Source organism: Barbus barbus, assembly GCF_936440315.1.
Source record: "Barbus barbus genome assembly, chromosome: 1".
In the NCBI taxonomy this organism is placed as follows: domain Eukaryota; kingdom Metazoa; phylum Chordata; class Actinopteri; order Cypriniformes; family Cyprinidae; genus Barbus; species Barbus barbus.
The window spans coordinates 41144524-41171862 of NC_136729.1; the positions used below are offsets into that span (position 1 = coordinate 41144524).

Consider the following 27339-nt stretch of genomic DNA (forward strand, 5'->3'; position numbering starts at 1 on the left):
TGTGTGTCAGTATCTGTATGTGTGTGTGTATGTTTGTAAGCATGTTTATGGTGGTGTTTTGTGTGTGCAAAGTTTTTGGATGTGTGAAATAAAAGGGCAGAACAGGGATCGAGGGTCACTTGAGAGGTTAAACCCAGTCCTGCAGTGATCGTCTGCAGTGAACTAAATACTTGGGTGCTCCTTTCCTCTGTAGTGTGTTAATGATCGCGTAGATCAGTCCCAAGATGCACAGCACCAGGACCAGGGGTACCGTCACCATGATGATGTTCATGGTGCGTTCTGTCTCGTCTATCGTCAGAACTACATCCACCTCATTCGTTTTCTCTTCAGTCTCCTCTTTATAGTCAACATCATTGGTGTTGTCTCTGTCTTTGTCCTTGTCCTTTTCCTTGTCTTTTTCTTTGTCTCGGCCAGCGTCTGGGTTGAAGGGTGGGCCGTCAGGCCCCTTGCGTCCCGGATCCACATTGGTGTCTCTGTCAGGATTGAGGTCCACGTTACAGCCCATGAAGTCTCTAAGAATGGACTTTGGGTAGCCAGGCTCGCTCGTCATTCTGTGGTTGTCAAATTTCCAGTAATTTGTACCCTTGTAGAAGTACGTATAAGCTATGTGAGAGACAAACAAGATTGGAGAGAGAACAATGTGTTAAAAGTGCATCACTGACATTACATAAAACCAAACCAGACAGCTTATCAAAACTATAAACTATAAAACTATACAAAACATAACACACACACAAATATAAATATATATATATATATATATATATATATATATATATATATATTGCCATATGGGTTGAGACTGTCAGGTTAAATGAATGCGAAGCTCAACTGTAAATGTATATTTTTAGTAATGTTTATAATAGAAGTCTATGGGATGAACATTAAAATACACACTTGGCCTTTTGACACTTAGTCATCATACTTCTTAATGGATCAGACAGCCATCTCAGGTTATGCGCACTACATTTACAGCTGACCATGTAAAAATGTACAATCTGAACTACTATTTTTGGTATTTGGAACAGATTTAAATTTCATGCAATTGTCAGATAGCCGAGGTGATCCTGAGGTGATCCTGAGGTGGTCAGATTGCTAGCCGTCAAATTTTGTAATGAAACTCTATACCTTTGACACATTACCTACAAGAATACCAGTACAGGACCATTTACAACGGCAAATCCAGCCACTCGAATTACATGGGTAACACATGACTAGAACTTAATCCAATAAATGGAAATTTACAGCACAAATAACATTAAGACATTTTTGCTTTAACAAAACTACAAGCTGCACATCTCTGCTTTTAAACTGATAAATGTACTATTATATGTCCATTACTGTACGTTTTTCAAACTTAGGTCTTTTAGACTTTTTGAAGGCAAAATTGTAGTCTATCTATGGTAATCGATTGCATGCCACAGATCCTGTCGACACGTTTTAATTTGTTTTAAACCAGGAACATTCCATTAAATGGGAAAGAGCTTTCAGTGATATAAGTGTTTCCCAATATCACATTATTTCCTCAAATCACATTTCACACATTACATTCTCTCACTTCCTTTGTTTCTCTGTCTGATTGATCTCCATCCATCCTGTACATTAAGGAGACAGGCACTGGATGACCCCTCAACCCCACACACCATTTCACTCACTCACCTCCATCATCGCTGAGGAAGGCCCCCTTGGGAGAAGACGGCACAGAAGTGCCCCACACACTGATTGGCTTAGGGTAGTCCTGATCTGCGGCTCTGGAGTGCTCATTAAAGCGCCAGTACCTGTAGTTTATCAAACACACCTAAATGCAAATCATTCTGCTTTTTCTTGATGCAGCCATTTAAGCAACAGACCCCATTTACACATGCTATTAACATTCATCACAGATGATCTGAGCACAAGGGAACAGCCCTGAAACCACTAACCATATTCCATGTGGTCACTTTGCATTTTTATCATGAATTCTGATGCAACACAAACACAAAAGCCTACTTATGTAACATTTTATCATTCTGCCAAATATATATGAACAAGGTTGACATCAAGAAAATTTAGGTCCCACTTTGTGTCCCTAATACATGTGTACTTACATAGAAACTAGATGTGTACGTAGTATGTAACAACAGTGTAAGTACACATTGTTACATAGTATCTACAGGGGTAATATTTCTGTAACTACACACATGTAACAACACTCAGAATGGTATGTGTAAGTACAAATGTGTAAAAGGACATTGGTAACAACACTTTTTTTCACTTCACTAAGTACTCGTGTAACAGGAATTATATAACTACATTTTGTAACAATAGTATGTATAAGAGCAATTGGAACAATTTGATCCAGGGGGTGGAGATGGGTAGGTTTAGGGATATGTAAAGTGGGAGGAGTTGGATCTCGAGTTGGTGGAGTTGGTGCACCACAGTAATACCAGTGTACTTACATGGTAACTCCTCAGGAACTGTCCACTTAATTTAAAGTGTAACAACCTGGACACCAACCACAATTTATATGTAAAGCCTAACTTACTGGCCACTGCTGTTCAACATCAAAGCAATTACATGGTAAATCCATAGGAATTGTCTACTTAATATAAAGTGTAACACTTTCTTTATCAAAAAGTGCTGTTAGTCCTATTACACATTTGTACTTTCATTACCAAAAAGTGTTGTTACCAATGTCCTGTTACACATTTGTACTCACACATACCATTCTGAGGGTTGTTACATGTGTGTAGTTACACAAACATTAGAGCTGTAGAGACTATGTATCAATATGTACTTACACTGTGGTTACATACTACATACACATCTAGTTACTATGTAAGTACACATGTATTAGGGACACAAAGTGGGACCAAAATTTAAATTGTTACATGTTGCAACCAAGTAAAAAGTTATATTTTATGTATATTAAATTATAAAACAATAAAATGTATAAATGTATTTATTATTATTATTCACAAATATCAGGGGGAAATCACACCTCATGGGGAAATCACATTTTTGGGGAAATCACACATCATGTCTTACAATATAAATTAATCTTGGCTTGTCATAAAGAGGTCCATAACATAACATAATCTGATCCATAACATGATATCCTTTTCCTTAATTTTCTGCATGTTAGTTGCACCACAAGACTTATTTTGCAGAAAGGTTTTTCAAATATTAATAAGCAAGGCAGATTTGTTAATATACTGTTTTTTCTTTCTGGGAAATAGTAATAAAAATAGTTTTAAGGTCTATGCACTGTTTTTTTGTTTGTTTGTTTTTCTTTATACTGTATGAATTATTATTTAATGAAAGTTCATATATTGCATCCCCCTGGCATTTTTGACTTTATGCATCCTCCAAAATGTTTAAATAAATTTTTGTTTAGAAATGAAATATATGTATATATATCATATAAAGTGTGTATTGAGGTCATTGTATTTATAATTAAAATTAATTTTATATTAATAGATTTTCATGTCATGTCCCATTGACCGATTTAATGAAAAATGGATGTCTGTCATCAAAAAAAAAAAAAAAACTGGTGGCCTCCCCTTGATGAAATCCGATCTGGGGTGGTCATTGAAGAAGCATGCAAGACATGTTAATACCATGAGTAAACATCAATCTGTCAGGGCTGATCTCTAGTGATCAGATCACCTGAGACTGATTTTAAGAGCAGGTGTAAACAGGGTCAGTAAAACATCCAAAAAAAAACTCAAGGAAATTATTAGACAATAAACATTAGAGGCAGACTTATTTGCAGAACAAAAGATAAGACTTGCCCCTCACCAGTCTCCTTTGAAGTAGTAAGTGAAGCCAGAAGGCTCCCACCAGATGGCCGTCTCTATCTTGTCATATGGGATGTCTCTGCCATAGTCCATCAGTTCTTGAGGATAGCCGGGCTCCAGGTTGGCTTCTCTGAACAACCAATACTGACTTCCTACAGGTGGATGGACACGAGAGAAAAAGGAGGAGGTAGTGATAATCTGACACTTTCTAATAAATATTGTGTAAATGTTTTTTGAAAGATTTTTTTGTATATTATTTCAGCAATTCTATGTTTAGTGGTGTGCCAATTCAGAGGCTGCATTCCAAGATCGAACGCGTCACAGCGGCGCGACAAAAAGCTGTCCCAATTCAAATGTTTCTTCAAATGCAGCCTTGTGTTTCCCAGGCCATTAAGGATACAAAGAATGGATCCTTTGCAGCACAGACTTTTTTCTTTTTCTTTTTTTGAGAGAGAGAAAAATAGTTTGAGATGATTTGAGCTTTGTGAAATGATGCGTTATCCAATTAACAAAGCTTGGTTCGACCTTCTCTGATTTTAAAGGTGTGGCCTTCGAAGTCTGTATCCAATACAGCAAATGAGACACAGCTTTATTCTCATTTACTATCATACAGGTTTATACATCGGCCACCCATCGAAAAAAATCATATTGGTTAACCACTAGAAACCAGGCTTTAAAAAACCCTCAAAAGTTAAAAAATGGACATCAAGAAAAAGACCAGAGGTTGAAAACAATGGTAAGGAAGTAGAAAAGACAAGAAGAGGGAGGCAGCAACACTCAACACCCTGGTAACAGGATTTCATGGTGCATGTACAGAGACTTTCCAACCTTTGGCACAGTAACAAACTCCAAAACTCAACCCCAGATTTGTGTTTACTTTCTGTTATAACTCAAATAACTGCACTACAGCACTGAAAGAGATGCACCAACAATGCTGGTTTGGTTCGAATCCCACATTTTAGTGGTTAAAGTGACAGCGAAAGCATCGCATGGAGCCGTTACAGAAACACTGGGATAAGCTTGAGTTTTTATTATTTTACAGTATGGCAGACACTGAGGCACCATCCTAGTGGACCCGTTTGATTCAGTGGGCCCATGTCCAAGTCCAACCGCTGCTGTCAGCATCTGGTAGAAGCGCTAGCTGACGCATTGGCCTCGCCTCACTAAGAACAGATGTTGCTCCTAAGATTTTGGTCTCCTGGTTTTCTCAAGTGGCAGAAATCCAAATTTTAAAGGGCCTTGCCAATGACATCATCACTTGCCATACACAGTTTCCTTATGGGAGCCAGCTTTCCTCAAGTCTAACAAATATACATTCATATTCACCAGGAAGTTATTAGATGTCTGTTTCAGGGGTTGCAGGGTGTTGATATGTATAACTAATATGGGAAACCTCACTGTGGTTTGAGCAGTTTTTGATCTCAATCTGCTGGCAGGGCTTGATGAGAGTGGCCCACTGACCGAGTTCCAGGCCAGTTGACTTTGCACCAGAGCCATTCATTTACACTGTTCATGTAGTTTTATGACTTGGAAATTTAAACATTTGGTTTCCTGTTATAAATCGGGCTGATTTAAATATGACACCAAGGTAAAGTTATCTAGCTGGATGTTGTTGAAATTGCAAATATGACGTATAAGTTCTAGAAGCCCTAGTAACAATGGATTAAGAATTACAAAGCAATCGGCAGTGTTTGCACAGCAAAGTGTGTTTATGTGTAATGGAATTACATTAATTACTAAAATAACTAAATAAAACAGAGTAACATTTATTTTAATATTTGTACAAATCTGACCCATAAAAATTTTTAAATATACATGTTTATATTTTACTTTTTTTATGTACCTTAAACTCATATATAAACCAAAAAGTCATGTCTCTAAAAGTCTACCTGTAAAATCCATCAGACTAATGGCTGAGGGAAATCAAGGGCACTTCCTGTACTAAATGACAAACGTCAAAATCAATGGTTTGTTCTAATGTAAAAAGCACTTCAATGTGATGTAATTCTGCCAACCTGGGTAATAATTTCTCTCATGAATATAGCATTTTTATGGTCTGTATTAACTTTTAACAGCACAGAACTATATCAATTTTCAAGTGCAGTCGGAAAGGGAAAATACCTTTGAAAAACACAAATCGCCCATCATGCCTTTCATATGCAGCGTCAATGTCTCCCGGCAGACCCCTCCAGAAGTGTCCAATAGGCATTGGGTAGTTATCCAGCACTCTGTTCCTCCGCACTCTCCAGAACCAGCGGCCCTGAGGAGGTAATAAGACATGAATCACAGACCACATGATAATGGTTGTGTATTTCTCTCCTAATGGTGGTCAGGTTTATTAACAGTCCCACAACCCTCAGTTGACATGTGCACTGCTAAGAATAGGAGGGTTTCTGGTTCTCCTCCAGACCAAGAAGTCTTAGTCTTCTAGGCCTAAAACCTGCCCTACGATTCTCTGTGAAAGTCAATAGCTACCATCAACTGTTTGGTTGCCAGCATTCTTCAAAATATCTTCTTTTGTCTTCAACAGACAAGTTATTCACAGACGTTAAATGTTTAGAACGCCAGACCCATAACATGAGCTACTGCAGTAGTAGTAATGTTTGCAAACAGAAACAAATCATATATACACTCTATACAGGTAAAGTCAAACACATCAGGTTCATGTGCATACATACACCCACTTCTGCCTTTCCACCAGGACCTTCAGTATGTTCCAAACCAAGCCCAAATTAAAACCAGAGCCGGGTCTGCGGTCAACACACTCTAAATTTATCCTGATTTCTCCCTACACACTCCTCAACCCCAACACCTCATCACAAACAGACACACGTTCACACACACACACACCCCTTGTTGTTCCATGGAAGAACACAATCTTGCATGAGGAAACTTGTAGGACTGTGTTACATGGGGAATGGCCTTATTTCAGAAAACTGCCTTTTTAAGCATGGGAAATGCAGATTACTGTTGGGTGGTCCTTCACTCAAGGGCATCTGATTGTTGTCCAATGGATAACTTGACTATTGTGGCCAGTTAAACAGTAACACCTGTAACAAAAACGCTTGAATATTTGCCAACAATCTGTGCTTGTCCAGTAAGGTCTGCCTCTGGCTCACCACATCTACAAATAAGAATTTTAATGTTTTAATAATGAAGATTATATTCAAATTTAAATAATAAAATAGAAAAAAATATATTAAATCTATTTTTGCTTACATCTAAAAATTGAAATAAGATAAATAAATATAATAAGCAAAATTAATTGTATTATTATTATTATTAATCATAGTAATTACTTATATACATATACTGTATATAAAACATTTTAGATTTTTTTTTTATTATATTAGAAAACACAAATGTAAAATTCACATTTTATGCATTGGTCAAAACAACCCACCCCCAAGTATCCATGCTATTTTGATCCCTAGATATCTATCTGCAATAAAGTTAACTCTGGCACTGATATATTTGCTAAATGACCTCATGAGATTTTTTTTAAATAACCTAGTGTAGTATATTTTGTCAAGCATTTCAAGTACAAACATATTTTCGTTCTTTCAGATATTGTACATTCCTTCTATTTTCTCCAACAGCAAGACTAAAGAAAGTGAAAGATCATATGATGTGGACAGTGTTGTTCCAGATAAAAAGAGAGAAGAATTAAAGACACTTCTCTGTTAAAGCCACAGAGAGCACTTCTTTCATGCAGGAACAAATCACATGATGTGACGTGACCACAAAAACGCAAACGGCACAAAGCAGATGACGTCTGATGTATCTCCTGATCAACTCCAGACTTTAAATACATGACTCGTTTCCTCTATATGGAGCTCTACCCCGTAACAAAGACCAGCACTAGGGTTTTTATGGCCCATTGCTTAAAGCCTGATTGAGAGCAGACCGACCTCAGCGGGCATCCACCTGCATGCCAGGGCTTTCACCTGGAAGTGTGTACTGTTATTGTTCCAGCGCTCGAGCTGATCTGATTCAGAAAGCACTACAGTGGCTGAGTGAATCTCATGAAGCCTATCAAAAACATGCTTGGGACACATTGCATCCAATGGCCAAAAAAAGAAAATCTATTTTGCATAAAGAAAATCCAATTTTAGACTTTTTAGGGATTTTATTACTATGAAGAAAAAATTAGAAATTGAATTCTCTTTGCATTTATGCAGAGGAAGTGTGTGGATATGTAGGGTCTTTAGCTCACCTTAAAAACAAACATTTCTCCTCTGAGCATGGTAACTGTGTCAAAATTGCCCTCGCAGATGTTGGGGCCGTAGTGATCGGGGCGATCGGTAGTGCGAGGCCTGTCCGGCCGGCGAGGGGGCGCTCCAGGAGGGTTCTTTGGAGGACTGGGTGCCCTGGGGTCTGGATGGGCAGGTCGCCGGGGGGTCACAGTGGGGAGAGCCTGAGTCGGAGAACTGCTAGGGGGTCCTACAAGAAACAAACAAACTCAAATTACTTACAGAATTTGTATAAATAATAGAATAGCACTGTGGCAACCTCTTAGTTCAGTATATGATAAATATAATATGGAGAATTAGATTTTATGCAAATTTTACAAAACAGAACACGCCCACATTTCATCCCATAAAATAAAAATCAAATAAAAATTTGATTGAAATAAATGAAGCCTATTTGCTGACTATTAATAATTTGTCGTTATTTCCTATTACAATTGACATAATATTTACAATATACATAATATTTTTCAAATTATAATATTTATTTTAATTATAATATTTTTTCCATTATTTCTACCATTTTTACACAAAATTGTAGTATTTGTTTTACCCTCTTTATGAAGATTTAAATTGGTATTGGTAATTCTGTATTATTGGTATTGATAAATTGATATTTCTACCGATATTTTTACCATTATTTCTACCATTTTTAAACAACACAGTAGTATTTGTTGTACTGTCTTTATTTAGATTTAAATAAAAAATATTACATTATTACAGTCATTATTTAATGCAATGCGTAATGATAATGTAGACAGACAACAATGAGAATTAATAGGGAAAAAAATTGTAACCATTACAATACTGAGAATTGGGGGGGGGGGTGCTTATTTGTCAAGAGAACAAATGTCACAAAACTTGAAATTCTAATAGACCTAAAACTAGGTTTCTCTTCAATTTGTAATGTATGAGCAATAATAGTGATGCTGGCCTTCGCAAACTCCAAAAATAAGTGAAATGATTTATGAATTTGCCATGACATAACCAAAATAGCTTTCTTCTGAAGTGGGAATGATGCATGCAGCTCTCCCCACAGCTGAAACTCCCTCATGCAAAGCTAAAACAAACATTACTAAAGTCCACAAAGACTGGAGTATTTCAAAGAAACATGACCTGGTCAAATGCAAAGTAAACAAAATATTAGAAACCTTACACCATAAGCTTGAATCCTTAAACTACTTACTGTAAACAAACAAACAAACTTTTACAACACCACGTGTTTAAAATAACTCTGGTCAAGACTGAACCAGGAAACTAACAGCTAACAAAAATGTAATCTAAAGTTGTAAATCTATAAAGTGCCTATAAACATTTTCTGCACTTTTTACTCAAAGGCAGATGATAAGGAGAACAACAGATAACAGAATCTGGAAAATTAAAGGCACCAGACCTGAACAAATGTTGCACATTGTCTAATGCACTGACTGCTATATGCAATAACTTCAACTAAACACTTATTCATCAGCATGAATGCTTATTTTCACAATTCTGACTTACAAAATTGTATGAACTTATAAACTTGCATTTATAACAGAAAAGAAAACAGTATTCGACTTCTCTGATAACTTGACTTAAATTTTTATTCCTCACAATTCAGACTTTTTGCATTTTGCAAGGTTGCATTACTTTATTTATTTTTTTATTCCGAGGTGGAAATCTGCTTCCACAGATCAGAGATAATATGCTACAAAATCAGAAATGTCATGTTTAAGACATCACAATCATCAGGTTACCGTAAATCTGCTGGACTCCACGGAGATCATCCTCAGGCAGCTCAAAGTTTTCAGTGTCCATCCACTGGTAGAAAGGAGCCATAATAGCCAAAGGATTATTGGAGTGTTCCAGTCCAAGGGCATGGCCCAGCTCATGTACGGCTACCAGGAACAGATCATTGCCTACGGGGAGACACATATTAAATATCAGAGGCTGTGGTATTAGAGAGAGCTGATGGTCAGCAATGAGCTGATTTACTGAGGTCACTAGTACAGAATGTCTGATACAACAGCTTATTAATCTTCATTCGCTCTGGGAGATCACAGCTGCATTTTATGGACACTCTGACGGACACATGATATACTGCACATCAACTAGAACATTACATTTGCTGCAGTTAAGTGCACACATTAAACAAAATCGCTTCTGGTCTTGCAGAAGATAAGGAAGTGCAGCTATATTTAAATGACTGGGTAAATACGACATGAGTGAAGAGGAGAGTTAAGGATGATTTGGGGAAAGGGTTCCGCTGTTAGTTCTTGCTTAGTCCTGAGGTGATGTGCACTTTAAAGTGGCATGAAATCAAAATGGCCTCACTTTATTATCTTAATACATCGTCCTGATCTAAATAGTTCATCTGTGCACGCTATTCCAAAAAAAATGTTTGTCTGTGTGATCTAAAATCAAAATGAGACTGAAATTACTTTCCCTTTTGGCTGACATCACTAAAACCACTTAAGTTTCAACCTATGAGTGCTGGCAGGTGATTCAGGAAGGAAAATGAACAGCTAACTCTAGTATGGATCATGTGTGGTAGTATGGAACAGTTAAAACAATGCAGTGAAGTTCTGCCCTACCATTTTTCCCTCATTGAAGTTTCACTAAATACATCACTTTACAGAAGTAAAATGGGGTTGCAAATAATGCGTCATTTTGACTTTATTCTGTTTTACACTCAGCTTAGACTGTTTGATACACAGCTGAGTTTGATCCCCATCCATCTCTCCCTATTAAGTTCACTGAAGGTAACAATGGGAAATGCATCATTACACTATAACAGGCAAATTGTTTATCAATACTGGTTCACAAACTAGGGACTGCGTTCATATCATAATTTAAAATACACTTATTTTTGGTTGAATAATCAGATGGAAATCCTTTCGATACAGTAATGCAGTACTTTAACATAAAACTCTTAATTTTTATAATACTAAAGGGTGTTGAGAAATAGTTGTGAAAGTGTACACTTTTAATGCACTTACAAGTGGCCTTCATTAATATTACATAATCTGCAGTACATTTTAAGAAAAATACTGCAAGTGCACATTCAATACATACTGATATGAAAGTAGATCAGTGCAGAACATTTGCAATTATCTGCACACTACAGAGATTTATTGAAACGCTCACAGTGACAGTGCACTCAGTCGGTGACTGATTTTAATCACGTTCTGTCTCCATTTTCCCGCTGTCACAATGATCTGTGTCCCTGCGAGTGTAAATGGCTCAATGCAATTCTTAAATCCTGATTTCGGGGGGTGGGGGTGGTTGACTGCTTTCTTTTAATACTGACGATATCCATTATTATCTAGTGTGGACAATCCATGCAGGCCGTATGAAGTCATCAGACAGTAATGTTGCTTGTTCAGAGGTTTTTTTTTTTTTCAGAGAGGCACCATCATTAGGGCTAATAACTGTGCAGATAAGAGAAGCACTGAACTTGCTGTCCTAATGCTTTCAGACAGTTCAATTAATGACGGCTTTCACAGACAAATGCACTTCTCATTCAAAGCTGCTCTTGTGTGAGAGCCACGACTGTTAAAAGATGCAACTTCAGGGCAATAGGAGATCTCTCCTCACAGCTGTGTCATTGTGACCGAAAATTCAACTGTTGCTAACAATGACGATCCTGTAGCCAGACGTTACAAACCTATGGAAATAAGCTGTGGAAAATCCTAGAGATTCCTTTTGAAGTTGAATTATGTGTATCCTCAGTGAATGTTGCAGTCAGTGTGTCAGTAGTTAATCAAATGTGGCATGTTGTAATGATTCATTAAAGCGTCTTAAAAACTAGACATCCCATGATTAACCTTTAACCCTTTTATAGACAAAGACGCCTTTCCAAGTTACTTTTAAAATCAGGAGCCGTATTACATCACTTAAGGTCGTGATACACCAAGCTTGAGCGCTTTATAGGGTGGATTCTGATTGGCTGTCAATGTTAGATCTTGGGTTAAAATCTGAGAAGATCAATGTTCTAAATCAGATCCTAACTGAAATCACTATGGCTACTAAACAGAGATTCTAAGTTAGGATATTTCTGTAACTTCTGACCTTTTGTACATAGGTTCAAATGGTCAATATCACAAAGTTTCCTTTCCAAGTTTATTTTAGAATAATAAACCAGACTTTGGACCCCACTGCACCTTATTGTTTATCACAGTTCTCTACTGCAAAGTGCAAAAGAGTCTCTAGGAATGTCTGACCTTCTAAATAGATCGGCATGCTGCTCACTGGCTCACATAGTCACTCATCTGTCTCAAATGATGTCACCCACCTCCACGGGACCATGAAGACCTCACAACAGCAAATACAAACCAGCTATTAAGTATTCAAGAAGGAACACAAAAAGTAGGCTTGCAAATGTGACCTTTTTCTTTTTGTTTGCTGTAGATTTGGCAGAATAACTTGGGTTGACACAGGTTTAATCATTAGACTCCACGGAAAGATTCATGAGGTTCTATGAAACTGAGAGATACAGATGTTGCCAGACATTCTCAGTTTTCTAAAAAATATTAAGCAAGTACTAATAATAATTAATGTTTGAGAACTTGATCACCATGAAGGATTGTGTGACATTGAAGACTGGAGTAATGATGCTGAAAATAAGGCTTTGCTATCACTGGTATAGAATGAAATTAATGCTGTCAAACGATTAAAGGTGCAATAGGAGATCTCGTAAAATGCTAACTTTAGCCTGATAGCACTGAAAGCGAACGTCCCACCCTCCCTGCAATCACCGTCCAAAGCCACGCCCCTTGAACGCACATGCGCTCAAAGAGCAGAATACCAGAGACAACATTAAATTACTACAATAGGCTACATCAACGATCCCCAATTACAGTCCTCGCGCCCTCCCCGCTCTGCACATTTCATATGTATATCTTATCACGTCCGACGGTTGTTTTGTTCGACCGTAAGTCATAAGTGCCCTGCGAAGTGGACATCACCAGATATTTTGCCATGATTCCAGTTCAAAGCATATGTTCCATACAAAGGTCATTAAAGTGTGCGAGATGTGGATTTAAATTGTATTTATTAGTTTTATTAGTTAGTAAGTTTCGTCTGTGTGTGAAGACGCTGTGCAGCGCAAATCCGTGAGTGAATGTTCCGAAGTGAAATAAACTTCAACGGATTTCCCCTGCTCAGGGAGTAGGGAGCAATGAACATGGTGTAGGGAGCATATCAATCGGAACACAGTTCAGGCACGTAGCTCTCTTCTAACGAGCTGGTTATGTGAATTAGGTGTGTTAACTAAGAGAGACATGCAAAATATGCAGAGTGGGGGGCGCGAGGACTGGAATTGGGAACCGCTGGGCTACATCATGTGTCATTCACTGGTGAGAAAACTTTATAGCACAGTTAGTAAAAGTAATACAATACCAGGAAGGAAAATCAGGTTGTTGATGTTTGCCTGCCATTCTCGCTCTGTCTGCACAGCGTGTGTGAATGCGCTGATGACGTATCCTGTCTGTGCGAACAGGGTGCGCAGAGGTATGCAAATGCGTTGACAGGCAGGTAGGAAAGCCAATTAAAACGCTCGGACCGAGCATTTTGATTGGACGAACACTTCTTAGTCCTACAGCTTCCACAGAATATATAAATACAGATAAATATATTTAGACCACTTAACTTAATGATTGCTATCAGGATGTGAAGAGACTTTTAACCAGAATAACAAAAAATGTTTCTGAAGTCAATCACCTATGGCACCTTTAATCGCGATTAATTGCATCCAAAATAAAAGTTTTTGTTTGCATAATATATGTATGTGTACTGTGTATATTTATTATGTATGTATAAATACACACACATACAGTACATATTTTGAAAATATTTACATGTATTTATGTTTATATTTATATTCATATAATTTATATTATAAATAAATATATTTAATGTATAAACACAACATATTTTTCTGAAATATATACATGCATGTGTATGTATTTATATATATATAATAAATATGCACAGTACACATACATATATTATGCAAACAAAAACTTTTATTTTGGATGCGATTAATCGCGATTAATCATTTGACAGCACTAAATGAAATTAAATTAAATTAAATAAACATTTTAAATTGTATTAATATTTTACAATATTGCTGTTCTACTGTATTTTTGATCAAATAAATGCATCCTTGGTGAACATAAGAGACTTCTTTCAAAAATAACTGAGTGTCAGTGTATTAACAAAATTTTACGTATGTATATTAGATATTACACAATATAAAACCTGAGTGAGTCCTTTTGACTCACCTTGTAGGTTTTCTGAACCAATGGTCCAAGGCTCATCTGAGTCAAAGTGAGTATCTCCACCCATCCCTGGACCAGGGAAGTAAGCATGTGCCAGAAACCCCCCCTCTCCGTCAAACGGGGAACTGTCACCATGAAAACCAGACGCGAAGAAGATCATGATATCAGGTTCCTTCCGACGGCCGTATTTGACCTCATGGAAAGGGATCTCATCAAACGTTAGCGGCGTCACTTTCTCCCACACTTTGAAGGCCCGTCGGATGGCCTCATAGGAGTTGTACTCCCCAATCTTAGGCGTGTGGTTCTGAATACTGCAGCCATGACAGACACAAGAAGAACAGTGTTACAATTACAATCAAAATCATTGGACTAATATGGACTGAAGAGTCAGATCCAAACCCACCTGAAAGTTATGTGGTTCTTGTCCCACTTGTGGCCAGTGAGTGCATAACGTTTCCGTCGTACATTGGTCTTGATCTGACCCCCAAACTTGTCTGGGACGCCACAGCGGGGTCTCTTCATGGCCCTAAAAAAAGGAACAGATGAGGGCTTAGTGTACAAAAGGAACTTTAATAGGCATGCACAAAATAAAGGCATGTTAAGAAAGCTGAACAAATGGAGGCCCTTTTATATCCATCACTGTGCAGGGTGGTGGACTTTGATTTTATTTGCTATGGCAAACATTTTAGGTATGTTGTCTATTATCAGAGACAATATGTATGTATAAATTCACTCACCCTCAGGCCATCCAATATGTTAATGATTTTGTTTCTTCATCTGAACATATCTGGAGAAATTTAGCATTACATTACTTGTTCACCAATGGATCCTCTAAATTGAATGGGTGCCGTCAGAATGAGAGTCCAAACAGCTGATAAAAACATCACAATAATCCACAAGTAATCCACACCACTCCAGTCCATCAATTAATATATTGTGAAGTGAAAAGGTATGTGTTTTTAAGAAACAAATCCATCATTAAGGCATTATAATCCATAAGACTTATTCCGGTGAAAACATCCATCCCCACATCAAAATTCACTGACATATTTGTTTAGAGCTGTTTTGGACTGTTTTCGCTTGTAAACTGTGCTTGATCTGTGCATATTTCTCTCATTAATCAGAATTATTTTTTCACCATAGAAAGCAATATTATGGATAGAGGACTTGTTACTGGAAGTTAAATACGTCTTAGATTTATTTATTTATTACAAACACACGGTGTTTCGCTTCACAAGACATTAATTGATGAATTAGATTCATGTGGATTACTTGCAGATCATGTGGATTACTTGCAGGTTATTGTGATGTTTTTATCAGCTGTTTGGACTCTCATTCTGACGGCACCCATTCACTGTAGAGGATCCATTGGTGAGCAAGAGAAGTAAAACTAAATTTCTCCAAATCTGTTCAGATCTACATCTTTCAGCTAATTTAAATGTTTGGGTGAACTATTCCTTTAAATAGGCAACTATCATCTTGTTTTGAAAGTAACAGAAAACACTTCAACGTTATGTGCTATGTGTTAGTATTGTGTTATCATAGATTAGTGCAATAGAATCACCTGTTAACCCTTTATAGAAATTTACAATCAAACTCATGTCATAGCCAGCTTTAAAAAAAAAAAGAAAGTTACCACTGATAATGCATAACCACAGGATCATCCACTTATAGACATTAAATAACCTGCAATATTCAAAATTAATTCTCCTTCTCCATAAGGGTGACCTTCATTTTTCTGTTCAGTTACAGGTTAAACAGGATGTAAGTGCTTCATGAAAATAAATGGCATGTATTGGTAGTAGCTCTAACAGTGTAGCTGATACATTAGATCATGTGATGGAGTGAGTGTCCTACTCGATGGTGACGGGGTCCAACACTCCAGTGATCTCCAGCCCGTAAAAGCGCTGCATGTCGCTGATGGCGTTCAACAGGATTTGAGCCGAGCGCATGGTGGACATCTGCTTGCTGGCCTGCGGGAGGTAGCCGTACTGCCGCAGCCATGACTAAGACAAAAACATAGACATAAGGGATTTCATTAGAAATCTAATTTTCCTTGACCTTTTGTGATCAACGAGGTTCATGGTTATTGTAAATAACAATTTTGTCAATTTATATTAATATTTCACAATACACAAAGTGAAGTCTTAATGTAGAAAGAGTCATACCTGTATTTTGCATGTTATGCATGTTATTAACAGCAATTGCAAACATACACTGCAAATTAAATTCATAGTTAAAATGTATTCAAATTCAGTGGGCTAAAAATATGTATATTTATTTGAAAAAGTAAAGAGCAATCTATTTGCACATGACATTTGTAGTCTCCCACATTTTGCAATATTAAATGTAAGGAATATTTAATTAATTAAGAAAATTCCTGACAATTAGCATTCCTATTTGAAAGAGTGATTTGAATGCAAATTCAAGAACTCAAAAGATTATTAAAAAGGAGATAACACTGTGTAATTAAATTCTAGTGTTTACATACAGGTGCATCTAAAAAAATTGGAATATCGTGAAAAACTGCATTTCAAAAAGTGAAACGTTCATATATATTTTAGATTCATTACATGTAAAGTAATTTCAAAAGCTTTTTGTTTTAATTTTGATGATTAGAGCTTACAGCTCATGAAAGTCAAAATCCAGTATCTCAATATGTTATAATATTTATATTTGAGTTTCATTAAACAACCATCTCTACAGTATAAATTCAGGGTATCTCTTGTTCTTTGAAACCACAATATTGTGGAAGACTGCTGACTTGGCAATGGTCCAGAAGACGATCATTGACACCCTTCACAAAGAGGGTAAGTCACAGAAGGTCATTACTGAAAGGTGTGGCTGTTTACAGAGTGCTGTATCAAAGCATATTAAATGTAAAGTTGACTGGAAGGAAGAAATTGGGTTGGAAAAGTTGCACAAGCAACAGGGATGACCGCAAGCTTGAGAAAACTGTCAAGCAAAGCTGATTCAAACACTTGGGAGAGTTTCACAAGAGGTGGACTGAAGCTGGAGTCAGTGCATCAAGAGTCACCACACTCAGACATCTTCAGGAAAAGGGCTACCAAGCCACTTCTGAAACAGAAACATCATCAGAAGCATCTTACATGGGCTAAGGAGAAAAAGAACTGGACTGTTGCTCAGTGGTCCAGAGTCCTCTTTTCGGATCAATTTAAATTTTGTATTTCATTTGGAAATCAAGGTCTGGAGTCTGGAGGAAGACTGGAGAGGCACAGAACCCAAGCTGCTTGAAGTCCAGTGTGAAGTTTCCGAAGTCAGTGATGATTTGGGCTGCCATGATGTCTGCTGGTGTTGGCCCATTGTGTTTTATCTAGTCCAGAGTCAATGCAGCCGTCTACCAGGAGATTTTGGAGCACTTTAGCTTCCATCTGCTGACAAGCTTTATAGAGATGCTGATTTGCTTTTCCAGCAGGACTTTAGCATCTGCCCACAGTGCCAAAACCACTTCCAAGTGTTTTGCTGACCATTATATTACTGTGCTTGATTGGCCAGCCAACATGCCGACCTGAACCCCATATGGAATCTATGGTATATTTTCAAGAGAAAGATGAGAAACAGTCGATCCAACAATACAGACGAGCTGAAGGCTCAATAGTGCCTCAGCAGAGCCACAGGCTGATCGCTTCCATGCCATTCCTGACTGATGCTGGAGTTTGTGCTAAAGGAGCCCCGACAAAGAATTGAGTGCAGAAATAAACATACTTTAAATAACATGGACTTTTCTGCTTTGCAAATCCTTTTTTTGATTGATCTTAGGAAATATTCTAATATTTTGAGATACTGGATTTTGACTTTCCTGAGCTGTAAGCTCTAATCATCAAACTTAAAACAAAACAAAAAAAACTTTTTTACAAAACTTCTACTTTACATGTAATGAATCTAAAATATATATGAAAGTTTCACTTTTTGAAACTTTGGACTTGATAAAACACAATGGACCAACACCAGCAGAAGTCAAGGCAAGCCAAATCATCATTGACTTCAGAAACTTCACACTGGACTTCAAGCAGCTTGGATTCTGTGCCTCTCCATTCTTTCACCAGACCTCAATTTCCAAATGAAAAGCAAAATTTACTTTCATCTGAAAAGAGGACTTTGGACCACTGAGCAACAGTCCAGTTATTTTTCTCCACAGCCCAGGTAAGACGCGTCTGACGTTGTCTCTGGTTCAGAAGTGGCTTGGTAGCCCTTTTCCTGAAGACGTCTGAGCGTGGTGACTCTTGATGCACTGACTCCAGCTTCAGTTCACTCCTTGTGAAGCTCTCCCAAGTGTTTGAATCAGCTTTGCTTGACAGCATTCTCAAGCTTGCGGTCATCCCTGTTGCTTGTGCACATTGTCCTACCCAATTTCTTCCTTCCAGTCAACTTTGCATTTAATATGCTTTGATACAGCACTCTGTGAACAGCCACTGCTTTCAGTAATGACCTTCTGTGACTTACCCTCTTTGTGGAGGGTGTCAATGATCGTCTTCTGGACCATTGCCAAGTCAGCAGTCTTCCCCATTATTGTGGTTTCAAAGAACAAGAGACACCCAGAATTTATACTCAAATGTAAATATTCACATATTTTGAGATACTGTTTTTTGACTTTCATGAGCTGTTATCTCTAATCATCAAAATTAAAACAAAAAAACTTTTGAAGTGTTTTACTTTACATGTAATGAATCTAAAATATAAGAAAGTTTCACTTTCACTTTTTGAAATAAGTTAAAAGAAAAAATGAACTTTTTCACCATATTCTAATTTTCTGAGATGCACCTGTATTGTGTATGTTTGGACATAAAAAGATCTACAAAGTTACAAATCTCAAAGTCCACTCCAAAGAGAGATATTTAATTTTAAAATAATCCCTTTTCAAGAACTACAACGAATGGCTCGTTTGGACTACAAAGTTGTTTTCCTGTATTTGTGATATCACAAAGTGGCGCATTAGAATATCATTCAAATAAATCCTGTCTATGGAAATTTGAATGGTTCGCGGGTGAGGAGAACGCATGGTTGAGCACTGCACATTTCAAAAGCGGAACCCGGTGCGGGTGTTTTCATATCACTGTATTTCTGAAGGAAACCAACTGTCTTCAGAAAATTTTGGATGTCATTTTCATTTCATCTTGCATGTAATGTTTGATAAAGCAGATTGTGTGGTCCGGAAATCTGACGGAACATCTCCCAGCATTCTACTACGATGTTGCCCTGATGATTGAGGTAATTCACCTCTTAGGTGATGCAGATGTGGTCAAAAGTTTACATACACCTTGTAGAATAAACTGCTTCATCAGAGCAGAAATTGCACATTTTTAATGATTCTACCCTCTTACTGCTTAAATTATTAACCTTTTTCAGATACTGCAAGGTGTATATAAACTTTAGACTGCAACTGTGTCTATTGCTTTCACTCAACTGAACCATTTACAATGACTGGATATGTTTTATAACAATTGTTATAAAATGGTGAACGAGAATGTTCTGGAGAGTGATTTTGAGCCTCTCTGTGATGGTACCACAAGGCATTGCTCACTAGCAGATCTCAAACTTCTGGAGGGGATGTAGGTTCGTAATAGTGAGTGGAAGTAGGAGGGTGCTGAGCCTGTGGTAGTTCTGTACGCAAGCATCAGTGTCTTGAACTGGATGCGAGCTGCCACTGGTAGCCAGTGCAAGGAGATGAAGAGAGGTGTAAAATGCTCTCTTTTGGGCTCGTTGAAGATCAGTCGTGCTGCTGCATTCTGAATCATTTGTAGAGGTTTGATTGTGTTTGATGTATTTAAATGTCGAAAATAACATTTAATTTGCTCTTATGTGTGTTCTTTAAAGTATATTATTTCTGCAATAAGTACACTTTATAAAAGTATACTTAAGTGCACTTCTTTTTCACAAGGGTAATGTTACCACTTTAATATGTCTTGCAATATCTGTGCGTGCAAAGGTTTTGTGCGATCCTCTTGTTCAATATTCTCGGGGTCTGAATTGATATGGCAATATTGACGAACTTGCTGTTTTGTTAAGGGGTGGGGCAGTACTGAACCTTTCATCAAACCTGGAACTAATCGAGCCGTTTGTGCCAGGCTGGGGAGAAAGGTATTGTAATAATGTAAATTATGTGAAAAATAATGCGATTTTCGAACCACCAAGCATGAGAGCATGTTCTAGTACACCCCCAAAACAAAATCAAGACTTTGTAAAAGAGCATAATAGGACCCATTTAAATAAATATACATTAGCTGTGTTTTTTTAGCGTGAAGCATGACACTGTGTTCATTTATACGCGAGCAGCTCATCCTCTAGTGTTTTCAGTGTCTCAGAGCAGCTCAGTTCACATATGGCGCTCAACACAAACACATCACTACAAGTGCTCTGAGTTTGGGTCACTTATAATGTGCGTGTGTTAGGCATCTTCCCAAACTTGCTGGTTTTTGTCAACAAAAGAGCTTTAAGGGCTCCCTGTGTTTTTTTTGTTTTGTTTTTGTGGTTTTTTTTGCCAAAATAAAGATTTAAAGTTTGAATAAGAAGAAATTAAGACAGAGTTGTAATTTTACAGTCATACTGTAAAATGAAAATATATTATTTTCCTTAAATTCCTTTTTATTTACAGTAAATATTAGTAATTGTAGATAGTAATTTTAGATATTACAATATTAATATTTCTCATTTTGCTTTATTTAGTGATTAAACCTTTTAATTATCTTATTTAGTAATGGCATAATAAGTCATTGTAATTATTATGATTATTATTATTACAATGTTTATTACAAAGTCATATTGATATATAATCACACATTGTTTGTCCAAGCAGCACTACTTAAAACACGCACACACACACACAGACACATGCACTTTAAATTACATTAGCAATTTTTTTATCAGATCTTGATCTAATAACCACAATAAAAGAGATTTGGGCGTGGGCTCTTTGAACCTAGGCTAGTAAACAACCACCTAGCAACTAGCAATCTACCCTAGAAACTGTATAGCAACATGTTAAAAACATTCAGAAAACCTTAGCAACTGTAGAACAATGCACTAGCAAATAATAACAACTCTTGCATCACGTCGGTACCTTTTGGTGGTACAATCACAGCGTTTACTTCGAAAATGATTCAAATATTTTTTTTCATGCAGTTTTTAGAGACTAATAGGATTTGTTTTTAAACACACAACAATTATGATGAAATATAACAATGAATTGCACAAGAAAAAAGGCAGCCACAGCATCTCAAATCTACACTTTTTCCACAATCATTTACATTTATGACATAAAAAGTGTCATTTCCATTTCATTTGTCAACTATTCTTGTATTTCCACGCCAAATCCAACAATCCCAGCTTTCTTACTCTCCCTGAACACAATCCTCTTTGTGTCTCCCATGAGGCTGTGAGAGAGGGAAGTGCTAAAGGACTGTGCAGGGCAGGACACACCTTACCCCCACAGATTAGACTGCCTGGCTTTTTGTCACTCAGAGCCCTGGGGCTTTTAGCAGGCGAGAGGTGGGAGGTGAGTGTACTCCCACTAGAGAAAGACATTACCCTAGAGTTCTGCTTACTGGCTCATAAAGGACAACAACGTTCTTGCTTTCATACTTTATATGCTCCTTCTTTAGGTCAAGGGCACCTGGAATCATTTGTTGCAGTCCGTCGAAATGGATGAGATAAACGAAGAACTGCTTTTAAATCCTAAAGTGTTTCAGCATCCATTCCAGCACCACAACATTCCATGCCATGCATACAGAGTAAGGCTTTGCAGAGAACAGAGGCAAGGAGAGCCATCCTTCTCTCCCATCAGCCCCTGTGCCAGCACTAGCTCAACGGGACCTTGAGAGCCGCTGCCAACAGCATGTCCTCCAGGAACCTGTGATTCACAGCGCGTCGTGAAAAGACTTTGGTTTGGATAAGTGTGTGTGAGAGAGAGCGTGTGTGTGTCCAGAACAATGTCAGCCAAGAATCTAACGACTAGAGAGCTCTGTTATTCCTGGGCTTTGGGTGCGTGCCATTTTGTGGTCATTAAGTGAGAGCGAAGAGGGAGCGAGCGAACCAGATCAAGTGAAAAAGATTAAGAGGAAGACAGGAAAACAGAGCATAATGGAGGAGGGGAGGAGTGAAATAAGTTAAGGCAGACTGGGCTTTTGGCATTTCAGACGTGATTCTGGCTCTTATATATTCAGGTAACTGGTTTGGGGAATAATGCAATGACAAATTTCATTTAAACTCCATGTGGTCTTCTCTAGCTCTGCACATCCAGTCTACAATAAATAGATTTCAAAAATATATGTAGGCTATATCCTTAATGGCAGGCAGTTGGGTAATGAGACTCAAAGCAAGGTCAAAGGACAAAGCACATCAATCAGCTGTCAGTTTCATTTTCCAGCTGTGTAAATCAATAACCTTAATCAATGAGAACAGCAACAACAAACTAACTTAAATAGATAATCATATAAGGAGTTCTCGGAAAGAGGAAGAAATATCACCAAAAGACATTTTAAATAGTGATACACAGTATACCTGTGCCATATCAGTTATCGGTTATTTTAACATGTTAGTTAATATTGAACAACTATAGGCCAATATAGAATTAAAGTATTAAACAGTTATTATAACTACAAAAAACAGTAGATACTTATAATCTATACAATATAACTGGACTACAATAAATAAAAAATAAATAAGTTTTTATCAATATTTCTCATTTTAATTTAGTTTGATTGATGTACTAAAAATTTAGTTAAAAAATAAAAACTACACAGACATTAAAAGTACTAAAAGAAAATGGCAAAAACATAAAAAGAACAACAACATTTAAATGAAAATGGAAAATTTTAAATTAAATAATTTAAAATATTAAAGAATATAGTATCTAAAAAAAGATTCTAAAACAACACTCATTATGATTAATAAGAGTATTTAAAGCATTTTAAACAATTTTTTTTATATTTTACAAAAAATATAATTTTACTATCAGCTACAACATCAAAATTCAACTAATTTTAATTTAACAATTTTATTTTTCATTTATCAGCATCGCAGGTATCCTGACAGGGAGGACAATGCCATAATGCACTGATGATGCAGATGATGCAAAATAACTGTAAAATTATTATGTTATAGTATATTTTTTATAAATATATTTCATTAAATACTAAAAAGAATTCATAAAAAAAAATTCAATCAAATGCTCTATTTTACCAAATGTGTATGCATTGTATTTTTGTTTTGTTTTTTTGCAACATGCACCAAACTCCATTGGATTTTCCATCAATTTTAACGTCTGCCACATGCTTCACATAAGGAGCATTATCTGTATGGCATTCAGAGTTGCTGCCTAAAGAGCGTTCCAAATCAATCACTTATGATGGTCCATTTCTGTGTGCATATAGCAGCTGTCTATGTACAGTAGACAGCAAGGCAGGCCTAGTGAATCTGGCTCAGTCCCCTCTTGAACTTGCAGTAATTGAGCTGGTGAATGTGGCCCTGGTTCTTAATAAGAGAGGAAGTAGACCAACCAGTCAGAAGTACAAGTCATCCACTGGGACATGGACACACTTAGCAGTTAATGCGGCTCCACGGTCCAATCACATCTCATTATCCCTCTCAGTCACAGTGAGGCAGCCCAGACCTCACACAAACAGCTCGCCATGACTTTATGGGAAATCACAAGGATGCTACATTCCATGGATACAGAGCGCAGATAAAAAACATGAGGGAAAAGCAGAACTCCAGGGGTTAAATGCAGGATAGAGATAAGGTTGTAGGAAGTGATACAGTCGGCTCCCTATGAAGTACAGTCCTCATAAACCCCCTCCTTTCCCTGCTCGACGAGCTCTTCCTGTCTCTCTATCTCCCTGCACCTCTGAACACAGTCAGCTGAACACAAGAAGTCTCATTGTTGTGCCTCAGCTGCCTGAGAGCCCTGCAGTCCTAAACGTCTCTTAACTGTTTCTGTTTGTGGCCTATTTAGAAAACAGCTGTTGCATTCAGCGATCACATGCAGCACAGAAGATCAGGCCAACACCTCTACACCCTCCATGCAACAGCTAGTTAAACATGTCTGATAGTTCTCCTTTATACACATGGTATATCTAGAAATGAGTCTGTTTGAAAAGGAAGACTGTCAGTGAAGGAAAAGACAACAGCCCAAAAGCAACTCTGTTGCCAATCCCTTCTCCAGGAAGTACGCGTTCATAAGACACCACTTTGAAATCATATCTTTGTTTGAGAAAGCAAATGCTGTTCTATGAAGTATTGTATTGTAAAGAACTGTACGACAAAAGGCTCTCTGAGCAATACCCACACAGTAACACAACACTCAGTATTCCCACAGTATTCACAACACTCCCTATCTTCACTCAAGCGTCTACAGTCTACATTGTTTGTGCTATGGGTGAACTGACACAAGCTTTGAGTTTACATTTTTTGTCATTCCAAAGGGATCATCCAAAACATATAATTCTACAGTCAGACTTTTTTACTGCTCACTCACTGAGAAGAAGAAGACAAAGAGGAAGAAGAAGAGGAAGAAGAAGACAAAGAAAAGGAAGAGGAGGAAGAAGAAGGACAAGACAACAACTGATGCTCTGGCTGCTGAAAATTCAGCTTCGCCATCACAGGAATAAATTACATTTTAAAATAAAACCAGTTTGAACTGGTTTTGAGGGTGATACACTTGGCATTGCTTGAACATCTTGCTGCACAAGCTCTCTCAGGCAGGAGTGTCACATGTTTGCTCACAGTGAAAGACGGCTGTTAAAGAAAGGTTGTGTGGAAAACCCTTATATGGAGAAAGCGTGGGCGTGTTTTATGCAAACAACTAACCTTAGGCACGTGGTCGCTCATTTAGAAAACTCCAAATTCATGAATGTTAGAATCAGGTTACAAACAAGTTCATCTCCTGAGTTGCCTTGTGCTTCTAAAGACAAATAGTCCATGAATTTTGAATGAGACACGGTTTTTATAATATTCGTGTTCTTAATCGCAAATCTCAAAAAACATACTAAATTCTTAATGAATTAATGGAAGTAGATCCAGAACAATGTGTGTGCATGGACTTTAACATGGACTTTAAGCACTAGATAGAGGGTCGGTCAACTTCATAATCACAACCTGTGAATCTGATATTCTGTAGACAAGGGAATGCATGCATATTATACTTTTCTATACCTGCATTTGAGCCTTTGTCCCCACAGTTGTCTCACCACACACCCAAATCAGTGGGTCGTACAGCTTTAACACATAATCCCCCAAAAATCCAGCATGTGCAGGCCTGTCTGCTGTCATTCAACATTTGTGACAGGTAGAATTACTGAGATAAGCTGCTTCTTTCTAAAAGGGTTTGGGTCAGCTGTAGGTTTAAATACGTCTATTACTATAAGCCCAGCACAGAGATCAGGACAGTGATGCAGGAGCCCAGATCTTTCAAGAGGTACACTGTTAGATGAATAAACTGAATTTAATTGTTCAAAGAGTACCAGTATACCTTCAGAAAAAAAGGTCTTTTTTCAAAAGGTACACCTTTGTACATAGTGCATATTAATAAATTAAAGGTACATATTTGTACCTAAAATATGTGCCTTAAAAAAGTGTTAGCTTTTGTATCTTTTTTTCTAAAAGTGTTCTTTTTTTTCTAAAAGTTGGCTTCAGTATCCGAAAGTTGCTGGGCGATAGCATAGCCGATGTGATCGCCAGGTGTGTGGGAACTGCAGGTTACAACTGCCCGATGTGAGGTCAATGTTACTTCCAGCCCAGAGGAGCTCGTATAGTTTTATTGTTAACGTTATTCCAATCATTCAGGTTAATCTGGGTCGGGACTGATGTAAATGTATGAGAAGGCAACAGATTCCTGAAAGGATCAAGTTGAGGCTCCCTGCCAGATTGATGAGTATAATAACTCCCTGCCGTGAATCTGATGAGAATAATAAGATATTCAGAGAGACAGTTTAGATCTTTGGCTTCTATCAGTCTCTTTGCACAGAGCCAGACCACCAATGACAGGGTTTGGGCCACTGCAGCACTGCACACATGGAGTGGCACACCACTAACAAACCTCAAACCACACAGACTACAAACTCTTCATACCTCCTACCACTTCAAACTAAAACAATCACAAAGCTTGGCTACAAGAATTTAAGAGGTAAGAATGTTGGTGATTCAGAATGTTTTGTGAAAGACTAAATAACAACTTTCTAATTTGCTCTCAGATATTACAGCCATTCACATGCTGAGTTACAAGCATTCAGCTGAAATCAGCTGTCATATAAAAACCAGACCTGAGACTCTGAGACAGTGCATTAACCCTAAATGAGAAACGCACCAAATATATAGATTACACTTATATCAAACATATTAAATAGAGAGAATGAGCAGTAAAATCAGTATTAAATGAGCAAGCAAAAATAAACACACACACACACACACACATATATATATATATATATATATATATATACACACACACTATATATCCTATATTAGCGCTGTCAAATGATTAATCACGTTTAATTGAGTCCAAAATAAACATTTTATTTTGTTTACATAATGTATGTATGTGTACTGTGTATATTTATTATGTAGGCTATATATAAATACAAACACATACGGTATATATTTTGAAAATATTAAATATTTACATGTATATATATATATATATATATATATATATGTATTTAATATATAAACATATTTCTTAAATATGTACATACATGTTTGTGTTTATATATAGATAATAAATATACACTGTACAAACACATTATGTAAACACAAAATTTTGATTTGTAAATAATTATAATTACCTCTCCATTAAAGGTCTCATCTCCAAAGGTGCGCGCTCCACTCATCAAGAGCACCAGAAGAGAATAAATTACTGTCCGTCTCCACGGCAACGTGAACGGGTCATCCCATAATACCGCCATCATTCTCATCTGGATCAGTGACAGCAGCTAAAACTCTTCAGAAGTGTAACCAAAGAAGTTCAAATCACAAAGTCTGCAACTAAAAACACAAAAAGTCCAATGCTCTCAGATTAAAAACATCATGACAGGGGTC

At 37.2% G+C, this 27339-nt stretch overlaps 1 protein-coding gene across 1 annotated transcript; it reads right to left on the minus strand.

Moving 5' to 3' along the window:
- On the minus strand, positions 1-27339 carry LOC306876022 (matrix metalloproteinase-15-like). Its single transcript, XM_079426912.1, has 10 exons — positions 27087-27339; positions 16147-16295; positions 14693-14815; positions 14293-14600; positions 9766-9927; positions 7996-8222; positions 5901-6039; positions 3781-3931; positions 1660-1778; positions 1-603 (listed from the first exon to the last, which is right to left on the minus strand). Exons 1-10 carry the CDS (start codon positions 27213-27215, stop codon positions 128-130), a joined length of 1983 nt encoding a protein of 660 aa, XP_079283038.1. The 5' UTR covers positions 27216-27339; the 3' UTR covers positions 1-127.

Coding starts and splice junctions, on each gene's coding strand:
- LOC306876022 (XM_079426912.1), bottom strand. CDS start 27,215: ATGAGAATGATGGCGGTATTATGGGATGACCCGTTCACGTTGCCGTGG. Junction 14,601..14,692: donor AAGAACCACATAACTTTCAG/GTGGGTTTGGAT, acceptor TCATGGCTGCAG/TATTCAGAACCACACGCCTA. Junction 604..1,659: donor CTTCCTCAGCGATGATGGAG/GTGAGTGAGTGA, acceptor TCTCTCACATAG/CTTATACGTACTTCTACAAG.